This window comes from Toxoplasma gondii, chromosome VIII (genome assembly GCF_000006565.2).
Source record: "Toxoplasma gondii ME49 chromosome VIII, whole genome shotgun sequence".
Lineage (NCBI taxonomy): Eukaryota > Apicomplexa > Conoidasida > Eucoccidiorida > Sarcocystidae > Toxoplasma > Toxoplasma gondii.
This window is the reverse complement of record NC_031476.1, coordinates 2,753,230-2,776,291: the sequence shown is the minus strand read 5'-3', so window position 1 is coordinate 2,776,291 and position 23,062 is coordinate 2,753,230. Positions and strand designations below refer to the sequence as shown.

The 23,062-nt window shown below is 52.1% G+C and overlaps 2 protein-coding genes across 2 annotated transcripts; one reads left to right on the top strand and one right to left on the bottom strand.

Moving 5' to 3' along the window:
- Positions 1 to 297: 297 nt before the first annotated feature.
- TGME49_233760 (hypothetical protein) lies at positions 298 to 7,869 on the top strand. Its single transcript, XM_018780371.1, has 13 exons — positions 298 to 669; positions 1,279 to 1,429; positions 2,078 to 2,136; positions 2,755 to 2,796; positions 3,134 to 3,236; positions 3,810 to 4,003; positions 4,739 to 4,882; positions 5,376 to 5,478; positions 5,809 to 5,850; positions 6,018 to 6,102; positions 6,779 to 6,835; positions 7,118 to 7,167; positions 7,466 to 7,869. Exons 1-13 carry the CDS (start codon positions 334 to 336, stop codon positions 7,567 to 7,569), a joined length of 1,470 nt encoding a protein of 489 aa, XP_018636771.1. The 5' UTR covers positions 298 to 333; the 3' UTR covers positions 7,570 to 7,869.
- An 837-nt stretch (positions 7,870 to 8,706) lies between these two features.
- Positions 8,707 to 21,895, bottom strand: TGME49_233735 (hypothetical protein; the record flags this gene model as incomplete). The annotated part of the gene is made up of 10 exons (XM_018780370.1): positions 8,707 to 8,945; positions 9,838 to 11,167; positions 11,880 to 11,977; positions 12,246 to 12,745; positions 13,831 to 14,055; positions 14,707 to 15,058; positions 15,646 to 15,774; positions 16,153 to 16,734; positions 17,032 to 20,844; positions 21,512 to 21,895. The coding sequence occupies 10 exons, from the start codon at positions 21,893 to 21,895 to the stop codon at positions 8,883 to 8,885; spliced, it is 7,476 nt and encodes a 2,491-aa protein (XP_018636772.1). The 3' UTR covers positions 8,707 to 8,882.
- Between the last annotated feature and the right edge of the window lie 1,167 nt (positions 21,896 to 23,062).

Sequence of the window (23,062 nt, the reverse complement as noted above, 5' to 3'; positions counted from 1 at the left end):
GATGTCGTACTTTTCCTCCTAGGTGGTGTGCGCCACCTTCCTCCACGAGCACTCAGGCTTGGGGGAAAACGGAATGCCGGCTGAGACCAGAGCGACGGGTTCGTGCGTTTGTCGCGCACTAGAACGTTCTTGACTTTGTCAGTCTCGCGGGGATTTTCTTTTGTTTGGCTTTTTTGAGCGCCTCTGGCCGTAGCTGGCCCGGTTTTTCTCAGAGTTTCAGTGTCGCCAGGGAAGTCACATTTCCCTCGCGTTTCTTCGAGCTGCACTGACCCTTTCGCACTCTTCGCTCGCCTTCCTGTCAAGTTACGCAGCTCTCGTCTCATCCCCACTCTCATGCCCTCCCAAATCAAAATGGGTGAAGAAAATCTCCGCGTCCTAGCGGATGCCCAGGGTGGGGTTCTGCCGCGGACTTTGAAGTTCCGGCCTCCTTTCTCCTCGCTTGTCTCACCCGCAAGTCTCCACTTTTTCGTCGTCTTTTCTCTGTTTCTCGTCGTAAATCTCTGTCTGCCTGGTCACCGCTCTGGGGAGAACTCCGAGTCTCCTTCCTACGCTCTCCACGCCGAAGCCAAAAAAGTTCTTGGCTTAGCTCGGGGGGGAACCTACGAGCCTGTCGCCGACTTTTGCTTTTCAATCCCAGAGGGACAGAAAGGTCGAATCATGGCTCAAACTGTAAGCGCTGTCTGTTTTTCTCTGCGGAAGGGCAAGATGCTTTTCCAGGTCCAACTGCGTCTTGAGGAGGAGTGGAGTCTGCGACTGGCACTCCTGGTTCAGGTCTCGAAAGTGCGATAACGTGGTGTCTTCGGAATATGAAACGAGAAATTGTCCTTTCAACGAAACGCCGTCTGTCCGGATGGCACTGTTGGCCTCTCCGCACAGGCCGTTTCGTTCTCTTTTCCGCGAGACAAACGCGTCCAGAAAGAACGTCTCCTCCGCTAAGTGGCGCGGGGGGGGGGGCCTGTCAGCCTGGCGGGATCGGCCGCGCGCGCGCGCCGCGCCTCTCGAGTTGCTGCTGTCCTCGATGTCTTTCCAGTCTCGTCTCTCAAGGTTTCTGCAAACAGTGCAAACTCTTACTCAAATTTCCCCAGCGACGACCTGCTGCTCTTGGCATCCCCCCCCCCCCGCCGACGCGTTCCCCCGAAACGCAGCTCTCTAGTCGTCTCGCGACAGTTGTGGAAAAGGCGGTCTGCGCTTTGCAAGTCTGAGTGGCCATGTTGCGACGCATGAGCAGTTTTCAGCTTTTTCGCCTCTCCTTCCGCTTTGTCTCGTGTATTTTTTCAGATGGTTAGTGCGACTGGACATGAGCTCGTCATTCTCAACAAGACAGAAAGCGAGGTTCTCGCAGGTCTCAGACGCGACATTGAAAGCGGCGCCGGCGAGACGCCTGTCTGCCACAAACTCATCAACAGCGCGCGCGTACGAGAACCTCTCGGTGAGGAGAAAACATGTCCCCGCGACTTCCTCCTCTTTCGCCTTTCCAGTGGTGCAGCACAGTTCGCATCTGCGAACCGGTCGATTCCGTTCCGAGTTTCGCTTCTGCTTTTTGACTTCTCTTGTGTGCTTTGCATCCGTTTTCGCGCTGCGTCTGAGCCGCACCGCCGCCTCTCGCCTTGCGACCTCGATCCTGCAGAAGCGAGTTTCGCGTTCTCGCCTGTTTGCTGCCGCCTTTTTGATGTCCTTCCTGGGAGAACCTTCCTTCTCCAAAGGCGAACTTCTCGCCCCGTGGTCCCCGTCTGCAGTCGCGTTTCCCCTCTCTGTGTACCTTCCTGTTCACCTGTGCATCTGCATGCGTCTTCGTCACCCTCGTACCTTTCTCCCGCGTGAGCTCGACCTTCAACATGCGACAGTTCCAGCTCGTCACGGTCGAAATCGTCTCCCTGGATTTCTGCGGTTTCTCTCGCGCGAGCAGCTCAAGAAGGCAACTTCTCAGACGCTGCGTTCGCAGTCGGTTTCCAGCGCATGCGGGGGTCCTCTCGCCAGTTTCGTTTCTTCTTTCTCTTCCTCTGCGCCTTCAGGGGACTTCTCTGGCAGAAAAATTCCCTTTTCTCCTTTGCTTTTTTCTCGGTTCGTGTGATCGCAGTCGGAGGTGTGCCGATGGAGTTCCGAGACAGCACTCCTTCCCTCTACGCCATGGACCTCGTAGGTCCAGAGACATCCTCGAGTATTTCCTCAAAAACTGCCTGCCGCTCGCGTTATTCCTGACGACAGTCGTGTGCCTACCTACCTCTATCTTCATATATAGATATGTATCTATCTATATATATTTATAGTTATATATTTGTATATATATATATATGCGGATGCGTATACGTGGAAGTATGCGTTCTCACGTATTGAAGTAGTAAGTATACAGGTGTATATATAAATATACATCCATGGATATATATATATATATATATGAATAGGTATGTATATGCGGACGGTTGTATTCGATGGTATGCGTTTTCGTATATAAAATCTGTTTACCAATACCTACACATATGCATATATATATATATTTATATATATATATATATATATATATATATATGTATTTATATGGACACTTCTGTACGTACATTTGTGTCTTTGCATCTGTCGCCAGTGGGCAGCGACAGTGAGAAGGGATTCAACGCGGTTTTTCGAGTCTCTGGGTCTCCTGTGTAAGCGAAGGCATGTCTTCATTTGAAGGGGAACTGGTGCTTCAGGGGAGCTCCTCGGTTGTTATTTAGAGAGAAAACGACAGAATCTGTGGCATGTTCCGTTGTCTTTGCGCAGGCGGTGGACTCCAACGTCAATGAACAACACATCACAGTGTGGGTACGTCTTCTTCATTTTTGCGTGGACTTTCTCCCAGAACGTTCTTCTCGCGTTTGGACGCTGTCGCATAGGGAAGCGGTTCTTTCAACGCTCAAGTCGAGGCAGGAGAGACACTGACGAAAAGAGGCCTCATTTTTGCCGTCTGTGTTTTACCGCACAACTGACGGATCGCCTATGTCCCTGTCCGCATTCAATCAGAGACACAGACTTTCTCCCCGCACAGTGTGGTGCAGGCTTCTTTGCGGCGTCTGTTTCTCGCTCTCTAGAATGTGTGTTTCTGTTTCATGTTCTCTTTTGAAGTTCGTTTCGTCTAGGCCTCTCTGTCTTTCTTTCGCAGATTACTCGATGCAGAAACAATGCGCCAGTCGACGCCATGTACCACCTGCAGTTCACGAATCCTGGTGGATTCTGGGAGCGGCATTTCTCTTGCGAAGACCGAGGTAGGTCGCCAGCGAAACCTCTGCATGCCCGCAATCCAAAAAGCAACGACGTTCGCGAGCCTCTGGGGAAGTCGCCGGGGGCTCTGTAAACATAGGAAACGGTTCCTGCTTCCAGTAACCTCGCAAGAAACGCAGGACCAGGGAACGACACACCGCCACTGCATGCAGACAACGAAACGCCCTTGCTCTTGCTTTCACAAGCACACCAAGCGGTTCCGGTGTATAGAGGTCTCCTGTCTCTGTATCGTGCGGTTCTTGCCATTCCTTTAGGTTATATATATATATATATATACATATATATATACATATATACATATATATATATATGTATAGGTAGATATATGGGTGTATCTACATGCGTGTTTCTGTAGAGGGACGTAGATGAACTAATACTGACATGTATACGTATGGATATATTTGCATGTATGTATATACATGTGCATATATTTATACATATATATATATATATATATATATATGCCCGATGACGAGAAAGCATTTTATTTTTCTGTGCGTATAAATCTGTTTCTCTAGAGAGAGTCGTTATTATTGTGTTTGTGTTGTTGAACGCAGGTCTCCTGCCCCTCTATCTTATGGCCTTGGTCGTGTGTGCCCTAAGCAGCCTGGCTTCGCTCTCAAGCTGGCGAGCATTGGAAAGAAGCTCCTCGTCTCCCGTTCCGTCTCTCTCTGCCGGGAGTCTCTGTGCGGTCATTCTGTTCTCTCTTTCTGTTCTCCTCAACACCATCCACCTTCTCGTCTACGCATCTGTGAGGGGACGAGGAAAGGAAGAAAGAGACTGGCCAGTTTTGCGCTTCCTTGGGGGGCTTTCGCTGCCCGTTTGTCTCCAGCAGATGTCTCGTTGTTCGCATGCATCGTGTTTGCCACTGGGCGAGTGTCTCTCCTGAAAAGCCGCGCATGCGGTCGTCTTTGAGTTGTCGCGGTTCAGGGTAGTGCTTGTGGCTTCGCTGCTGCCTCCCGCGGAGACAACAGCTGAAACTCACAAGAAAAAAATCCGTGCGAAAGGGGGTACTGCAGCATTTATATACGTACGTCAAGGTGTGAGACTTTTCTAGCAGTACACGGGGAAAAATAGGCCTCTTCCAATATGCATATATTTGTATAAATAGATATATCTGTAATGTAAGTAATGATACACATTGCTACAGAGATGCATACATGTCTCTCCTTACCCATCGTTCTCTCTCTCTCTCTATATATATATATGTATATATGTATATATATATATATATATTTATGTATATATATATGTATATATATATATTTATGTATATATATATATATGTATATATATGTATATATATATATATATATGTATATATATATGTATATATATATGTATATATTTATATGTGACGCTGTGAATGTATAGGTGTGCGTGTCTCTTTCTCTACCTGTTTGCGTGAGTGCGTCTGTATTGCGTATACGAACGTTGAAGTGATGCAGGGAATGCGCGATTGTTCCTGGGGATTCCCTGTTCGCAGGACGGAGGAGGCATCGGCGTATTAAAATTTCTCTCCCAGTTTTTCGACGCTTGCATGCGTTGCTTGCTGTTCGTTCTCATCGCCTCTGTGGCGACGCGTTCGTCTTCTGGAGGTCCCGCAATCGCCGAGCAGTATCACGCCTTGGTAGGCTCTTTTTGTGTTCGGTTTGCGGTCTGGAGGATATTGTGTTTCCTCCTGTTCCATTCCTTAGTGCATTTCTCTGTCTTGGTCCATCCTTCTTTCGTCTTTGTCCTCTTCCGCTGAGTTCGCCTCGGCGAGAACGAAGCTCGGAACTCCTCTGTGAACAGCGCATCTTTTCCTGCTCGCGTTTTTAAAGTACCTGGGGTCTGTCCTGACGTAATGAACGAGAGGTACAACTCCATTTTGAGGTGATGCAAGCCTGTTTCTCGAGAAAGTTGGAGAAAGATCTCTCTTGTCAAAAGCCGTCGAGTTCCCTTTTCTCCTGTCTTCTTCCTGAGTGCCCGCGTCGCGTCGCCTCTCTGTTTTGCGGTCTCCACTCGGTTTTTTTCAGTTCTCGTCCCTGTTCGTTGTGCGTCGTCTCTTGCATCTGCCGTGCTTGTCCTTCGCGTTCGTCGCGTTTTTATGTTTGTCTCTTTGCGTTATCTCTTCTGGGCAGGCAGTGATGGCGGCGGCGATCTACGTACTTTGTCAGCTGGTTTACAACGTCGCTGAGTCTCAGGCGTACACTCATCTATCCGCCTACTTTTGCCTGCGCACAGGTGAGACCTTCTTCTGTGTCTTTCCTTCTCTTCGCCCCCGTCTTTCTCCCCGACCGCGTCGCCTCTTCGTTTCCTCATCCTCTCCACTGTTCCTGCTCGCTGTCTTTCTGGTGCTCGCTGCATTTCGCTGTTCTCCCCTTCTGGCTCCTCTTTCTGTGCTCCTTCTTCTCCGTTTTTCTGTCTTTTTTCCAGGTGCCGTTCGAGCACTTGGGTTTCAATGGAGAACCTGCGACGGTCCGCGGTTTTTGTTCGGTTCACGGGAAGTCACGTTCTGAATGCGACAAATTCCTTTTTCTGCTTTTTCTCTCGAATTCTCTCTGATGCCTGCAGTCTGGGGTGTCCCTTTCATGCTCGGAAATGCCATTGCCGCAGGTGAGTATCTTCCCTGGTTGTATGTTTCTTTTCTGTCTGCGTCGTCTTCTCGCTTCTTCGCTTCGCTTCTTCTCTCCGCTTCTTCTCTCGCTGCATGCAACATATGCCGTCTGTCTCTGTGCATATTTCTCCCACTGCTAAGAACTGTCTCTTTCTCCTTTTTTCAGGCTTCGTCCTTCTCGTCTGCGTCAACAATGCGCTGTTTGCTGGAGACGCGGCGAACCGGCGCTTTCAGACGAACTTCGCAACAGGGTGAGTTCCCTCTGGGTTCAGTCGCTCTGCACTCCTCACACGGAACAGAATACAGAGCAATCCACTTGTGTCTCTTGACAACGCTGTTTTCGACTGCTTCCTTGGAAGCACAACACATTTTTTACATTTATGTGTTGTTTTTGGTAACGGCATGTCGAATACGCCTGCGTGCAGTTGCGTTGTCGCACTGCGTCTCACTGCATTCGTTTGCAGATACATAGATGTATATGTATGCATATGTATGTGTATGCATATGTATATGTATGCATATGTATATGTATATTTATGTATATGTATCCATATGTATATGTATGTATATGTATATGTATGCATATGTATATGTATATGTATATTTATGTATATGTATCCATATGTATATGTATGTATATGTATATGTATATTTATGTATATGTATCCATATGTATATGTACGTATATGTATGTATATGTATATGTATATTTATGTATATGTATCCATATGTATATGTATGTATATGTATATGTGCCTTTGTAGGTTGTCGATACGTGTGCATGTTTAGGGCGTTGCGTGCATCTCGATGTCTGGATGCATTTTTCGCTTGTGACTTCTCCTCGTTGAATCGGTTTTCTGTTCGGTGTGGCTGTGTGTTTTCTTTTCATTTAAACATTTCTGTTCTTCTGGCTGTGTTTTGCCGCAGCTGCCTCGTCTACTTTATCGTACCTCTTGTCCTTGTCCTTGGAACGAACGGCTCTTCGTAAGTCTGCAAAGAAGTTGAGCAGTAGGGCTTCTTTTATGCTGTCGGGACTGCACGCGCTTCTTGACCATTTTCGTCCTGTCGTCCTTCCTTCGGAAATGTTCGCTCCTGCGTCCGCAGTCCTCTCTGTGTTCCCCTTCCTTCCGGCTAACCGCCTCCGATTTCGCGGGGGGCGTTCCTGCGCTGCCGCTCCGAGTTGGCAGCCTTCACGAGGCCGCTGCCTTTTCTGTGCGACGCCACCCGCGCGTTACCGTGCTTGCCCTTTTTGCGTGGATGCGGCAGGTTGACAGACTCCGCCACCATGCTCCTCCTCGAGTTCGTCGCTGCACACAGTAAGACTGCTCCAGCGTCGACCTGGCGAAAAAGAAGAGAGAAGAAGAGGGAACTCTCAGCCGCTTTCGGAGGCCGCCGGAGTGTCTGTTCGCGCTTGTTTTCTCTGCCGGGACTACCCTTCGAGATCGCATCTCGCGACCAAGAGTTGCACCTGGCCGCATGTCTCTCTTTGAAAACTCCCTCGTCTCTCTGCATTTCCATCCAGGATGCGAGGGTGGAATCGCGACCTAGGCACACACTTGTGTGAGAAGCTCTGTTAAAATGTTTGCAGAATTTTTTGTTGCGTGTTTTTCGCAGTTCTCCAGAGACTTCTCTGTCGGCCGCCAGGTGGCGCCGTCGGCTCCGGAGCGAAGGGTCTCCCCGCCTCTCTGCAGGAAGCGCATCCGTACACTGGCATTTGAGAGCGTTTTTCCTTGTCTTTCCCTCTTCCAAATCCTCTAGGCCTCGCCAAGGGATCCGCGCATCCTTGCGTCGTTTCTCGAAGCCGTTTTCCTGTCCGTTTGTCTGTCTTCCTCTCTGGAGCGCGCTGGGGCTCCCCAGACCTGCTGATGGTGTTCTTTCCCTTTCCTCGGTGTCTCGCTTCCAGTCCCCTCTCCATCTTTTCATCTTGTCCGTCTCCTCTGAAGTACGTCGTGGTTTCGATTTCTCCGAAGAACTGCACTGTGTTGCGTAGGAATGCATCGCGAGTCCGACGCGGCTGGCGACAGCCGCAACTTTTGCAGAAACTGGCCTGGGAGAAGAAGCGAGAAACGACGGTCAGGTCCAGGTTCAAGGGCGTCAAACAGACAACTGAGCTCGCACCCATAGGTCCTCTGCGGACTCTGAAACTTGAATCCATTTATTCATGCCAAGCGAAAAAAACAACACAAACAGTCGGTGTCTCGCCACCTCTGCAAACGTTCTGCAGGCGCTGGAGAAGCTCATCACACATTCGATTTCGATCTTGCCGTCTCGCGCTTTCATATCTGGGGGGGGAGAAGAGGCAGAAAGTGAAGAAGGAAAAGAAGAAGAGAGCAAAGGGGCAAAGTACGAAGGAATAGACAGACGAGGAAGACAAGAAGAAAGAGAAGAAAAAAGAAGGAAAGGAGAGCGAATCCTGTGTAGCGTCTGTTTTTGCTTTGGAACGAAAACTTTCCAGAAGGGAACGTCTTCGCGAAACGAACAGAGACACGATCCTGAAAGACTTTATACAAAGGAACATTTGTTTGAACGCGTTTCTTCTTCAAGATCAAAACGCATGGAGAGACAAGTCGCGTGAGGAGGCACTGAGGACCCTGCCTTCAGCGCCCCCGTCTCGCGCGAGATCGAGGGGAGACAGAGACTGGAAAAAAATTGGAGACAAGAGGCAGAGGCCACAACGAGCGACAGAGTCAGCCAGAAAGGAACAAGAAAACAGAAACGACAATCGCGCGCCAAAGGAAACACAGACACCGTCTCTCCACGTGTTGTGTTTAGATACTCCGAAGGAGGCAGAAACAAGAGAGAAGGAAAACGAGCTAGAAACGAGAAGGAAGGAGATAGAGAAAAAAAGAGATACACAAGTCGAGGTCTCTGTGTTTTGGAGATGTGTGGCAGTCTTGAGTCGCCGCTCTTTGCGCTTTCTTCTGAAGCTTCTCGCTTTTCTTCTGTCTCGTCGCTTCTCGAGTGTCTTCTCTCTCTCGCATTCTCCACTTCAGTCGCGTCCTCTTCCAGCTTCCTCCAGAAAAACATCTTGTCAATTCTTCAAAAGCAGGAAGCAGAAGCGGCCGTGACGAAGAGAGGAGACAGCGGCCTTCCGCTGCATGCAAAAATAGACGACCCGGCAGGCACACCCAGCGATGCACTGGGAAACGCGAGGAGGTCAGGAAGCAGAGAACAAGGCAATCATGCACCGGAAAAAAGAAAAAACGTACGTTCGTAGACGAGAATATACAAACATGTACATCTCTATGTATGTACGCACATACATACATCCATACATATATATTTATACATATATATTTATATATATATATATATATATGTAGATAGATCTGAGTGGGTTTGAATTAGATCGGCAGCCAGCGCCAAACGAAGTTCGTCGCACAGTTCCTAGGATCCTCGAGACTGGCTGAAACACCTGCGCTCGCGCCGGCCGTCGAGCTCCGACGCCCCTGGCACTCGGATCAGGCAAATCGAAACTTTCTTCAAGATGGAGAGCAGTCCTTTCCTTTTTTCGCAGGCTGCACACTCCAGAAAAAGAGCCGTTTTTTCTATTTTCCTCTCGAGGTTTGCACTTCTCGTATCGAGCATCCCTCGCGCGCTTCTTATGCTCGCAAACTCGAGAAACTGGACTTGTCTGGAAGAGGCGTCGTCGCCTCACTGCGAGTCGAGACGCCGAGAAAAGAAAAAAAGTTTCATCTCGAAACCATTTTAAAAAAACAGTCTGCCTCACACAGGCATGTCGCTTGCTCTTCTTCCGACGCTCGGCAACATTTTCTCCAAGCAGGAACGCTGACTGTGCATCCCGCGGCTGCTGAGGAGTTCTGCAGTAGTGCCCCCCTGTTGGTTGTCTGGCGTTGTGTACGTCTTTCTATGAAACCTTCTTGACATCTCTGTCTTGTGCAGTCGCCATTTTTCCTGAAAAACGAACGGTGGTTTGAATACCGCACACCCTTCCACATTTCTTCTCGGCTTTCTCCCTTCCTTACCGTGTCGAAGCTGGCAGCGAGTTGCAGGTCGACGCTGCCGTCGTGCTTGTCTTCTTCCCCCTCCTCCAGTGGAGCCTTGAAGCCTCTGAGAAGCCGGAAAAAGCCTACCGCTTCAGGTTCTCCTCTCCTTTCTTCTCGCTCTCTCCTTTCTCCTTGCCTTGCGGTGCCTTCTGTCCTTTTGCCTTCTCCATCGCGTCGCGTCCTTCCTCCTTTCTGTCTTGCTCGGACTTCTCCTGCTCTTCCTGTCCGTTCTTCGAGTCTCGCCAGCGTTCCCCGCGCTATCGTTTCGAGCGCTGCTCCTCCTTCGACAGCCTCGGGCGCATCGAGTCGGACAAGCAACACAGCAGGCTCTCCCCGAACTTCTCCGACGATGCAAATCTCCTTCGCCGACAAAGGAAGAACGTCGCAGGCCTGTGCACAAAGGAATTCGTTTTTGTCCCCGTTCCCTGGCTTTTGTTCTCCGGTTCTCCCTCCATTTCCCCAACGTTTTCCTCCACTTTGCGCCGCGTCAGTTCTTCCTTCGGAGACGCAGGATGCTGCAGAGACTCGGGCGTCTGCGCCGCCCTCTGGCACGCAGGCGGGAGAGAAGAATGCAGGTCGCGTTTTTCTTCTCCAGGAAGGAAGGACATCAACTGCATGCGCAGCTGGAGAAGCCACTCGCGAGCTGAGCGCAGCAAACGTTGGAGAGACGGGAGACTTCTCTGCGGAAGACAAGAGAGAGGCAGGCACCGCGAGAAGAAACGCAAGCGTCCGAGGCCTCTCCAGAAGGGAGCTGGAAGGAGAGAACACAGAAGCAGACGAGTCCAAGTAGGGCCGCACCACGCAGTGGTGCAGCCAACAGCGTGGAGAACCCGTATATAAGCCGACTCCGGTGTCCTCAGAAACTCGCAACGCCGCGGCTCTAGAGAAAGAGGCTGAGGGAGAAGAAGGAGGGGAAGGCGAGAGAGACGGGGAACAAGAAGACTGTGAGATCTCTTCTTCAGAGCGAGGAAGAATTTGAACGGCATCCGGAGACGGGGACGAGGAAATCCAGGACAAGGCGAAGGTATCGCCTTTCGATTCTCGCCTGTTTCCTGTCTCTTCGGAGACACCGGCAGTCGATGCGGGCAGGTGCAGCAGAGAGACGCGCGACTGACGGCTTGCATGCGGTAAAATTGCGAGGAAAGAAAGCGACAACAGCGAAGAACAAGACGAAGACGCTTTAGAAGAAAACGAAGAAGAAAGACGGAAAGAAAGGGGAGATGCAGAGGAAGAAGCAGAAGAAGACAGAGGAGAAAAAGCGCTGGCGCCGCTCAGAGGGGCGAGCTCGACGTCGTGTTGTCCGTTGTCCCTACAAAGAGGAAACGAAAGAGGAATTTGGAGTGGAGCAGAAAACGTAAGGCCAGGCTTTCCCCACAGGCATTCTGCATCTGCGTGCAGGTCGAGACATCAACGAAAGGGTACAAATACACATAAAAAAACACAGAATTGCATGCATATATATATATATATATATATATATGTATATATGAGAGAGGAAGAGAGACAGCGCGACCGGGACATACCCACAGATCTACATTTAGAGCACCTCCCAGACGTAATGTTCCATTCATCTATATATAGATGGAGACAGTCTACATATTCACGCATTCACATCTGTGCAGTTATACATATATATACATATACATATTTATATATATATATATATATATACATATTTTTATATATACATATTTATATATATACATATTTATATATATATTAATATATATAAATATATATATATATATATATAAATATATATAAATATATAATATATATATAATATATATATATAATATATATATATAATATATATATATACATATATATAATATATATAATATATATATAATATATATATATATATATATATGTGTTTGTTGGGTTGCCTCTGTTTCAGGGGGGTTTCCGCGTGTTCGAGAGGTTGCCCTGTGTGAGAATTTCTGTGTTTGCTTTTCTGTTCGGTTGGATTCTTTCTTCGGCTCCCTCGTTTTCGTTTTCTCGCCTTTCCTTTGTCTCACCAAGCCGCAGCCATGTCCCCGAGGGCCGCGCAGGCGACGGAGAGGAGCGCGCATTCGGGGGAGGAGACGTTGTGTATGCATCCTAGCAGGCGGTGGATCTGAGAGAAAGAAGGACGCGCGAAGAAGCGGAAAGAGACAGAAAGCGAGAAGAGTGAAAGAGGGAGCGGGCGGCGAAAGGAGCGAAAGGTAGGGGGAGAAAGAGAAGCGCAGCAGCGAGACAGCGAGGAGAAAAGGGAGACAGAGCCAAACGGCCAGAGAGAGAGGGAGGAAGAAAGCGAGAGACGAAAGAGGAAGAGAAAAGAAGAGAGAGACCGAGAAGAGAGAATGAAGAACTCGTTATGAAGCAAACTGGAAACACTTGCTCACTTTGTCTAGGTGAAGCGCGGCACTGGGGCCCTCTAGACTCTGGAGACATTCAGCAGCATGTTTCATTTCTTCTTTCTCGTTCTTTGTCAGATGTCTGTTGAGGTCGAATGCGCCGGTGTTTTCTTTCGTAGAGGCTTTTCGCCGCGTCTGTTCACCCTCCTCTCGTGGAAATCGATTTCCTTCAAACGCGACACCCGCCTTCTCGGCCGCGACTCTGCCTCGCCGTCTGTCCCCAGCGAGGGCACAGACATCCCACCGCGGAAGTTGCAGGTGATCCTCTTCTTCTTCCTCTTCAGTTGCTTCATCGTCGTTTGCGTTTTCTTCTTCGGAAACGCTTTCGCCCCCCTCGAGAAAGGCCTGGGAGGCGGAAAAGGATTCGACTCCAGGCGGTCGACGGAGCGAAGCAGAGCAAGACGAAAAGTCTTCGACTTGCCGATCCCCACAACTCCTCTCTGACGTTGTGTCTTGAGCGTCGGCGACATCTCCCTGCCGTTTGTCGCCTGGAGAAAAAAAGAAAAGTGCATGTTGCGAAAAAAAGCCATATGCACGTTTGCATGAGACGAATTCTCGAAAAGATGTCTCTTTTCAGATCACTAAATACTGACACAGCTTCCCCTCGTCCCAGCTAAAAACAGAGACGTCTTTGTCAGGAACTGAAGATGTGATACAAGGTAGACAGACCGTGCGAGACTTGGCGATGCAGACACTGTCTTCTCCTAGTATGGCAGGCGCAGTACACGGTCGAATGACTGCGATATCTGCGTTGCATTGAGGAGACAAGGAAACAACAAAGGACGTATGTCTCTGTTCTTGCTGTGAAAAAACGCGCGCGTTGCTCCACATGCTGCATCGACAGAGACTCGCGGAGACACGGCTCGCGTCTCGGGGAATTCTCAGGAACGACAACAGTGGAGTCTCTGTTGTCTTCAAAAGGAGATTCAACTCCCGCTCCCAACTCAACGACTAACTGGCATCTGGAAAAATCGGCTTTCGAATCAGCTGTTTTCAGCTCTCACACCGCACAAGCAATGGTGAGGCGTCTCACTCCCCATTTCCCTCCCCTCGCCCCCGCAGCTGAGAGAGAAAACGCTTCGAGACCTCCCGTCTCTCGGTGAGTCCCCCTCTAACATCTGAAACCATAGAAGCAATGTCGACAACACTGCAGTCTCTGCACTCTTGCCGACTACGCAGGACGAAGCAGAGACACACTCGAAGAACGCGCTGAAAACTTCGCGGCTTCCAGCTTTGCCATCGGCGAGTCCTGTGCAGGGACTCCTCAAGCGACGGCCTGCTCACTCCGTCTTCCGCTGCACTGTAGATTCGAATCCGATTCGCGGAGACACCACACAGTCTCGAAAAGACAGGTGTGACAAAGAAAGGGAGAACCGCATTCCGCAGAAATGACAGAAAGGCCGCAACTCACACATCGAGACTGCACAGCGGGACGAGAGAGACTCACACTGCTCCCCTAAATCTACGACCTGTCTGGCTGATATCGGGCTCGGCTTATATACGGATAGAAACACACCACACGGTTCTTGAGGTTCCTCAGGTACCAAGATGGAGCTTCGGCTTATACACTCACCGTTGGAAAACATTCGGAGATCCAGGAGACACGAGGAAGAAGAGGAAAACGGTGAAGAAGAGGCGAGAGGTGGAGAAGACGAAGAAGACGAAGAAGAGGGGGAAAACGAAACTGAGGAAGAAGAGGAAGAGTTAGGCAAAATGAGTCGCGGAAGCAGAGCGGCTATCCACCGGGTGAGTGCGACCTGACGCGTCACTCCTTCCAGGAGGCAGGCGCGGAGAGAACCTGAGGAAATGAGAAAAAGAACGGCAACGTTGCAAGAACAACGCGTGCGAAAAAAAGCAGCCAAAAAGCCGCGACCAAAGTCTCCGAAGTCTTTTTTCTAAAGACGCTCCGAGACGTAAATCGGCAAAACGGAGAAAACCCTTGAAAAGACGTCCTGGAACATTTATATATATATATATATATATATTGCATGCATTCATGCAGTGGGTGTACAGACAAGTATGCTCCTCAACAGATACTTGTGTCTGTGTGTGTTTGGATTCGAGGTCGCAAATGCGTATGCATAAATGTAGATATATACACACGGATCCAGAAAAACATGTATCTACCTATATATATATATATATATATGCATGCATATGCATGTATGTATGTATGTATGTACTGATTTTTATAAGCATGCACGCGTGCGTATACGCCGCATAAGGGTGGGCAAGAGCACGCATCTGTGGAACAAAGGTGGCGTCGAAGACGAGGAAAACGAAAGTAAAAATCGCCTGCGGAGACAGAAAAACCGACATCCATCGCTCCCTGCGCGAATGGGAAGCGCCCACATGCACCACTGATCCCCAGGCAAAACCGTCGATGCATGCGCCCCCCTAAGAATGCCGGAGGCGCGAGACTGAAATGAGTGAGAGTGAACAGACGCACAAGTCATCTTCTCAAGAGCTTCCAACCGGGCGACAGCCTTGGAAAGGAAGAGCGAAAACGCGGGAGGCCGCTCGCGTCTGCTCCTCCTTCGTGCAGCCCCGGAACTCTTGGTCGAATATAAGCCGGCAGACGTCTTGTCGCCGTCGCACGGCGAGGAAGCAAGAGGGGAAGAAGGAGCGAAGGACGAGTACGGGTAAGACGCTGCGGACGAGACGGAGGGAGAGGAAGAAGATGGCGCTTCAAAGAATTGGGATCGAGAAACGTAAAGTAGGGCGCCTCGCGTCAGATGCAGAGCACGACGGACAGCAGGAAGCAGTGTGGTTTCGACGGCTGGGAGAAGAAGAGTAACGACCTGAGGAAGAGCAAAACAAGATAAGTCAAATTTACAGAAATTCGAATGGGCTCCCTTTCACAAGAATGCCCAGTTGAGTCTGGTGGCAGGGAAAAACGAGTTGAAAAGACCGAGACGCACAGAAAAGCAAAGAAACACAGCGGCGTGCATGGACGCGCGCGGCAGGTGTACATACACCGGGGCCGCACCTGCTTGCATACACCGCTACGACATCTACATGGCTAGCTCCAGAGAGATACTTTCAAAACTAATTTGTTTCTTCCATACAGATACAGAAATCGACGGAACATGAAATAAGAAGGTACAAGCACACACGCATGCAAATACGAGTTAGTGCATGGCGCTCTACGAATGTCTAAATATACAGATACGCTTTTACATATATATATATATATATATATATATGTTCTTGTAGACATATGCACGGATGTATGTAAGTAGAGAGCCAGCGATGGACAGAGACCTTTGACTGTGTGGCTCTGTTTCGGGGAATGGGAAAAAAGAGCAAATGAATCTACAGTCGGGCAAGTTGAAGAGAAAACTGTCATTCGTAAAGAAGACAGGGATGAACCTTCGTCGGGACTTGCCTCCGAGAGCTGCTCCCCCGCCGTGCGAGTCTGGCGGGCTGTCAGGTCCTGCGTCCTCTCGTTTCTGTTTGCTTGCCTCTCCACTCGGACGTCTCTCTCCACTTCGGCACACAGACGTACCAGAGCATTCTGAAGAAGCGAAAAAGAAGAAACCACGTGAGAAAGAGACAGTCGCGCTGGCGTCGGCTGTACGTACACCCCGGCAGTCACGCGCGAGGACGCAAGGATAAAAACGTACACTCGAAGTCTCGTCTGGAGAGACACAGCGAGGAAGGGACGCGGCACTGTACATGGAACTCAAACGCAGAAGAAAGCTCTCAGCAGACGCGAGAGGGGGGGGAGAAATATTTTCCCCAAGAAGTTGTGAAGAGAGAGGTTTCCGTCTGAGGAGAACGCGCGAGTCGTGCATCGATCACTCTGGAGAAAAAGCGCGTTTCTTTCATGTGACTCCGGCGGGAGAAGGAACGAAACTTGAGGAAAGACGCAGACTCGCTATTTCCGCCTCACCACAACAGACGCTGTTGGACACCCCAGAGCAATGGAGAATGCGATGTGACGCCTCAGGACTCGGTCTTGTTCATCAAGCGAACCTTCCGGGGACGCCGCACTGTTCAAATTACGTTCTGCCGCCTCTCCAGACTCTCCGGTTGTCTCCTCGCCCCTCCTCGAGCCTTCCGCTCCTTCCGCGTCGCTTGCCGCTGCTCCTTCTTCGTCTCCGTCCACCACATTCCAGACTCTTGAGGTCTTTTCCTCCGCCTTGGTCTCTCCCATTCTATCCTTTTCTGTCCTCGTCTCGCTGTCCTCAACAGTGGCCTTCTGCTCTCTTCGAGATTGCCCCTCTTTCTGCCCCGAGAAACGCGACTTCCGCTGGCGCCATGACGTCTCGCCGGAAAGCGCCTCCCCAGCCTGCGCGACCGAGCCTGCCCTCGTTCCGGTGTGCATACACCTGAGCAGGAGTGTGAACGGCGTGGAGAAATACACCCAGAGGGAGGCTAAGCGCTCAAGAACGTCAACTGCAAAAAGCAAATCGCCCTGAGCTGCAGCGAGGAGATGGAGACTCTGCGTTGCCAGTCGTCCCTGTACAGACAGCTGAGAAAGGCAAAAGAACGCAAGCGAGCAGGCAGAAACGTCTTCAAAGAGAATGATAGCCTTCTCCTTCTCGACTTCTCCCTCGCCTTCACTACGAAAGAAAACGATGCAGACCACACACACAGTGACCGGCTCTAAAAACTCAACAAGGGAGTCGTCAAGTCTCTTTCTTTCCCTCTCTCGGTAACCTCTTCTCCCTCTCGCTGTCACCCTTTCTCTCCCCTCCTCTCATTTTCTCTCTCTCATTTCCCCGTCGCTCGCGTCTGTTCTCCTTCTCTCCGTTCGCTGGTTACGAACCTGCGTCAAGTCGAAGAAAGCTGCGATACCTCGATCGTTCGCCTTGTCTCCGATCCGGCAGGATCGCGCGCTTCCGCGTGGGTGTCTGTACACCCCACCTCCCTGGTCCACTTCCCCGCCATCTTCTGTTCCTGCTTTCTCTCCCTCTCGTTCGTCTTCTCTGGAGTTCCCTGCGTCTCGTTGTGCCGACGCGAGACCCCGCAGCGCCTGCAGGCTCACAAAATATCCGCGACAGACTCGCCGTTCTCCTTCTTCTCTTCCTGCTTCTCCGTCTCTTCCTTCTTCTTCGCTTCCTTCTGCTCTCTGTCTGTTTGCTGCGCCATCGCGTTCTCGCAGTACACAATTGTCTCCCTGTCGCTCTGGCGGCCGCTGCTCGTGTGTCTCGGTCTCTCGCCTCGCACCTCCACGAACGCCGCCGAAGCCGCAGACCTCCGAGGCGCACAGAGACGAGAAAGCAGACAAAGCCACAGAAGAAGAAGGAGAGTTGAGGGAAGCAGAGTTGAGACAAGAAGCGGGAGAGGCGAGAGAAGAAGCAGGAGAAGCAGAGGGCGAGTTGTCTAGTCTTCGAAGTTTCTTCAAGCGACGCTGTCTGGGAGAACGCGACAGACAGCGGGCATCCATTTGAGCTTCCACGGCTGCCTCCTCCGCAAATGCTTCAGACACAGGCCGCTTGGAGCTCGGAGACACTTGCACAGTAGCAGAAGTAGCGGAAGATGAAGATGACGAAGAAAAAGAGGAAAAACAAGGAGAAAAAGAGAAAGAAGAGTAAGGCAAGGAAGAGGAAGAAGAGGAAGAAAACGTGGAAGAAAATGAAGGAGAGAGAGTCCCTGAAGAAGAGGAAGAAGCGAAGAGACTGTTCTGAGAGGAGCGCCGGTTCGATGGCTCTCTGTCGCGAAACCTCCAAGGAGCTCCAGAGATCGTCTCGCTTCTTCCTATTGCTACTCCGACAGCCAAGTTGCTATCCGCATACGAGTTCTCGCTCGGTCCTCTCTCTTCCTCTGTCTTCTCTTCTGGGGGTGACCTGGGCCTCTCTGCGCTGTCTCGACTGCAGTCGTCTCTCTCTCCTGGATCCACCTCACAGGTTGCCTCAGAGTCCATGCACCTGGTCCTGTCTCTGAGCCCCTGAGGCGAGTGAGAGGTCGGCGCGGGTGAGCCGACAGGCGCAGGGAAGCGCCTGGGGACGGCGCGAGAAGGCGAAGCAGCGCTGGACATCCCTGAGAGACGCTTCTGACGACTCCCTTTCGAGGAAATCCGTCCTTCCTCCCTCCCAGGCGGATCCTGAAGAGGCTCCGGACGGCTCGCGGGTCGCCGTCGTCCAGTCTTCTCCTGTGCGTCCGCGGAACCGAGCAGCGAAACGGAGTGCGCCAAGTCTGCCTGCGCCAGCGAGAGGAGCCCAGGTGAAGCCGCAGCGACAGACGACAAAGGAGACGAAGACAGCCAGTACGAGGAAGAAGAAGAAGGTACGAAAGGAGTAAAGGGAGGCCGAGGTGACACCTGAGAGAGACATCCCGGGGCGGAGGCGGGGCGCTTCAACCGGAGAGGAGCTGAAGGCGCCTGCCCGGTGGTCGGAGCCTCGTCACTCGAAAGGGCAACACTGCGAGACGCCACAGAGACTCCTGGAGTCTGCGAAGACGAAGGGGACGCAGTCGAAGAGCGGCAGACTTCGACGGACGGCTGCGCTTCGCAGACAGGTGACACAATTGCAGAGAAAAGAGGCGTAGTCCAGAGCACTAGAGCGAGAGACGACAGGTTGGGAGAGACTGCTGCTGTCTGGACACCCCAGAGGCGCCCAACCTCTTGCGCGAGACCGTTCGGTTCCCGCGAAAAAGTTGTCTTCGTCGCTGCAGGCTTTTCTCGAGCGGACTCGGACGTCTCTGCTGCACCTGCCTCCCAGTCCATTTCCTCTTCGCTTCCTCTCCATCGTCGAGGAGTCTCTAACTCGCTCTTTGTCTCGTCCTCTGAGGACTGTCGCCTCCATCCCCGTTCCGCTATCTTCTCTGCTGCCGCCTTCTCGTTCTTGACTGTCTTCTCGTTTAGTGGCAAACGTGAGAGGCCGCGCATGCAGTTTTCCTGCTCGCCGTTCTCCACGAGTACGCAGTGAATCTGCTCTTCTTGCATTCTTTCTTCTGTCGCGCTTCCTCGCGCTTCTGTCTTTCCCTCTGTCTCTCTTTGGCGCGACTGCCACAGCGCTGCTGAGCCTTCCTTCGCGGTGTAACAGCCGTCTGTGTCGCTCTCCGCTGTCGGATCCCAGCCCCCCCCTTCGCACTCGCCGGGGAGAAGGTTTTCGTCTCCCGGAAAGGCGCCCACTTCTCCGCCGTTGCTTTGCGGCCTCAGCCGGCCGCTCCTGTCCCTCGTTCTCCCGTTCCTTGAGAGGGCCTGAAACTGTCTCTTCACCCCCAGCCGGCTTTTCGTCTCGCTGCGCTGTGACACTGCACTCGTCTCCATCTTCACCTCGCAGCTCCTCACTTCTCCACTCCAGTCTCCCTCGCCTCGCTCCTCTCTGGTGGCAATCGCTCTCCCTGCGTCTCTTCCTGCATCTGTCCCTGCTTCTCTTTCTCCTTCGTTCGGAGTCTTGCGGGTCTGGCGAAGACGCGGGGAAGCTCGGCGAGCGCGGGGGTGAGGACCAGTGCCCGCCTCGAGAGATAGAACGGACGGCGAGTGGGCAACGAAAAGAGAGGCTGAGGACGGCGACTCCTCGCGCCTCTCAGCGCATGCGGGGGACGACAAAGCGGCTCTCTCTGAGGTCGGCTGTTGAGCAAGAGGAGACGAAGAGGCAGGCTTCAAAGAAGATGCCTGTGAATCAGAAGAAGCCTGTGGAGCGGCGAGCGAAGAAGAGACACTCGCAGCGTGCAGTGGGACCTCCTGTCGGTGGTCTGGAGAGAGACCCTCGGCGGCTGTCTCCGCGGCTGTCTCCGCGGCTCTGACTGCGGTAACGAGACTCGGTCGCGCAGTCCGAAGCGACGGCGACGCGAGGGCGGCGGAAAGCGAAGGAGACGCCTCAGCGAGACGGTGGAACGCAGAGAGGAACGACACTCGGAAGAGAGGCACTCTGCCTTCCAGGCAGAGATATCCGACGCCTGCTGCGTCGAGAGAAAAGAGCGATAAGAGTTCCCCAGGGAAACGCAGTGTCGGAGGCTTCAACACCGTCTTGACAAAGGAGGGGCCGGGCGCCGAAGCCGAGCACGAAGAATTGAAAGGCGAGGAAGAAGACGGAGAAGCTGAGGTGGACGTAAAGTCGAGAAACGCAAGAGGCTCCGGCGTATGGCAGGTGACAGCTGTCTCCAGCGTCTCTCTCAACTCTTCGCTGCCTTCGCCTCTTGTCCACGACGAAGTGTCAACCCAGTGCAGAGAAACCAGGGGGGCTGTATGCAGTGCTCTCCCGACTCGAGAGTTTCCAAACGAATTCTCCCTGGGCTCTTCTTCGCCTCCAGGCTCCTCCTTTCCTCCGCGCCGCCGCGCGTCCACCGAGCTGCTGTCTCCCTGGGTCGTCGCCTGGCGGACGAGGTGTCTCCGGCTCCGTTGGGCGTCCGCGTCCCGACCGCGGCGGCTTGTCTCCGCCTCCGGCAACGCCCGACAGGCGACTGTCTCCGCGGCGACACCGACGCCGAGACTCACGGGTGGCGCCGCGCGCGAGCAGGCGGGAGGAGACAGGCGCCTGGAGAAGCAACACTCGCCAGAGGACGAGAGGAAGAGAAGCAAAGAGCCGCAGAGACAGCCGACCGCCAGCAGAGACGCGTCTGGGGAGAAGGCGGCGCACGATGGCCCACTGGGCAGAACGGGCGCCGTCACGCGCCACTTGAGCGTCACTCCATGCTGAAAAGAACAGAGAGAGAGAGTTGCATCTCTCAATCGTCTCTCTTTGTCGACTTCTCCGAATCGCGCGCCTTTGCTCTGGCTGTCTCTGTCTATACTTCTGTCGCTCTGCCTCTCTGTCTATACTTCTGTCGCTCTGCCTCTCTGTCTATACTTCTGTCGCTCTACCTCTCTGTCTATACTTCTGTCGCTCTGCCTCTCTGTCTATACTTCTGTCGCTCTACCTCTCTGTCTATACTTCTGTCGCTCTGCCTCTCTGTCTATACTTCTGTCGCTCTACCTCTCTGTCTATACTTCTGTCGCTCTACCTCTCTGTCTATACTTCTGTCGCTCTGCCTCTCTGTCTATACTTCTGTCGCTCTACCTCTCTGTCTATACTTCTGTCGCTCTACCTCTCTGTCTATACTTCTGTCGCTCTACCTCTCTGTCTATACTTCTGTCGCTCTGCCTCTCTGTCTATACTTCTGTCGCTCTACCTCTCTGTCTATACTTCTGTCGCTCTACCTCTCTGTCTATACTTCTGTCGCTCTACCTCTCTGTCTATACTTCTGTCGCTCTACCTCTCTGTCTATACTTCTGTCGCTCTACCTCTCTCGCTGTCTCGGCATCGGTCTCACTATTGCTGTCACCTTCTGTCTGTTTCTCCTACGACAGAGGCGCGCCTCACCTTGATATCGAATAGCTCCACAGCTGGAGACTCCTCTCCTGATTTCTCTCGTCTGTTTCGTGTGTCTGCGAGTTCCGCGTCTTCTCCTTTTTCTTGCGCGTCCTGGCTCGGCTCTCCGTCGCTCCTCCTCGCCTGCTCGCCGGCAACCAAGAGGCATAGGTACTCATGTGGAGATCGGCCCTCTTCTCTCCCGCGGTCGCCTGCCTCCTCGTCTTCGCGCCGGTCTCCGTTCTCTCTCGAGGCGGCCGACGGCGGCGTCCGCAGCACACCCGAGGCTCGCACTGCATGCGCGTCTCTGTGGCATCGGGGGGCAAAGACGACGCGCGAGATCCCCTTCTTGGTGCCCCTGCGAAACGGAAACGTCACTTCCCTCCAGTCGAGCATCGTCGGCGCATCTCCAAGAAGTTGCAGAGAGGAAAACGCAGAGCGCGAGGAGTCGCGGGCGAGCCAGCTGGCGAGACAGTCGAGGAAGGCCGTGCGACGAGCAGAGGCGGAGGGACAAGAGAACGGTCAGTGGAAGGCAGCGGAGGGAGTGGAAGAGACCCGGGGAGGAGAGAAGAGCGAGCGACGCCGAAGGAGAGAAAAAGAGAAGAGAGGCGGAAACCGGAGACAGGCAGAGAAAGATGCTGAAGAGAGACAGAACAGAGGAAACGACGGGCAGGAGGGCGCGATTGAAGGTGGAGAAGGAGAAGAAAAAGAAGAAGAGAAAGAAGAAGAGAAAGAAGAGAAAGAAGAGAAAGGAAGCGAAAGTGCAAGAGAATGAGAGGGAGGCCGCCGGGGTGACGAGATCATTTGAACAGAACGCGAGAGGGAAGGACTTGGTTCTGCGCGAGTCACACGAGAAATGCTTCTCTGCGTCTTTCAGGTACACACCAGCCGAGGAGACAGCTGAGCGTTGACAAGGTGGAGAAAAGAGGGCAAGGCGAGAAAGCGAGAAGCGCACAGTGGTGTCGAGAGTGGACTTGTCGATGTCTGCGACCTCCTTTTTAGGGAGACCCGCAGAGACCATGCGAAAATGGTGCTCGCTGTTCGCTGGCGACGGCGCGCTGTCCGAGGGCGTTTCTCAAGGAACGCAGAGCCCCCAGACAGGAAGAAGAAATGAGCAGGAAAAGCGGCATGAGAGGGCTGAAGAGAAAGGAAAAAGAAGAGGAGAAAAAGAAGCAAACGTCCTTTCCAGCGGAAGAAAGGGGACGGTATCCGATGGCCTCTCACCCTCCTTTTTCCGCTCCCCCCCCCTTCTTGCATGTCGTCAACTGTTGGTTTATGTACACCGGGAAAACGAGGAACGTTAGGACTGAGAGAAACAGTAGGAAAAATGCAAAGAAAAGGAAACGAAAAACTCGGAAAACGGAAGAAGTGACTCCAGGAGACATACAAAGGTTGCCTCATCTTTTGATCTTCGCCTTCCTCGTTTCTTGTCTTCCTCGTTTCTTGTCTTCCTCGTCCGTCGCACCCGCCCTCCTTTCTTTCTCCGTCACGCTTCCTCGTGTTTTTCTTCTCTCTTTTCTTCTTTTGTCTCTCTTTTCTTTTTCCTCTTCTTTTTCTCCCTCT

What these genes read in the sequence shown, in the direction of transcription:
- TGME49_233760 (XM_018780371.1), top strand. Translation starts at nt 334, where the DNA reads ATGCCCTCCCAAATCAAAATGGGTGAAGAAAATCTCCGCGTCCTAGCG. An exon ending in CTACTTTTGCCTGCGCACAG is followed by an intron (nt 5,479 to 5,808) that starts GTGAGACCTTCT and finishes TGATGCCTGCAG; the next exon opens with TCTGGGGTGTCCCTTTCATG. An exon ending in CTTGGAACGAACGGCTCTTC is followed by an intron (nt 6,836 to 7,117) that starts GTAAGTCTGCAA and finishes TGGATGCGGCAG; the next exon opens with GTTGACAGACTCCGCCACCA.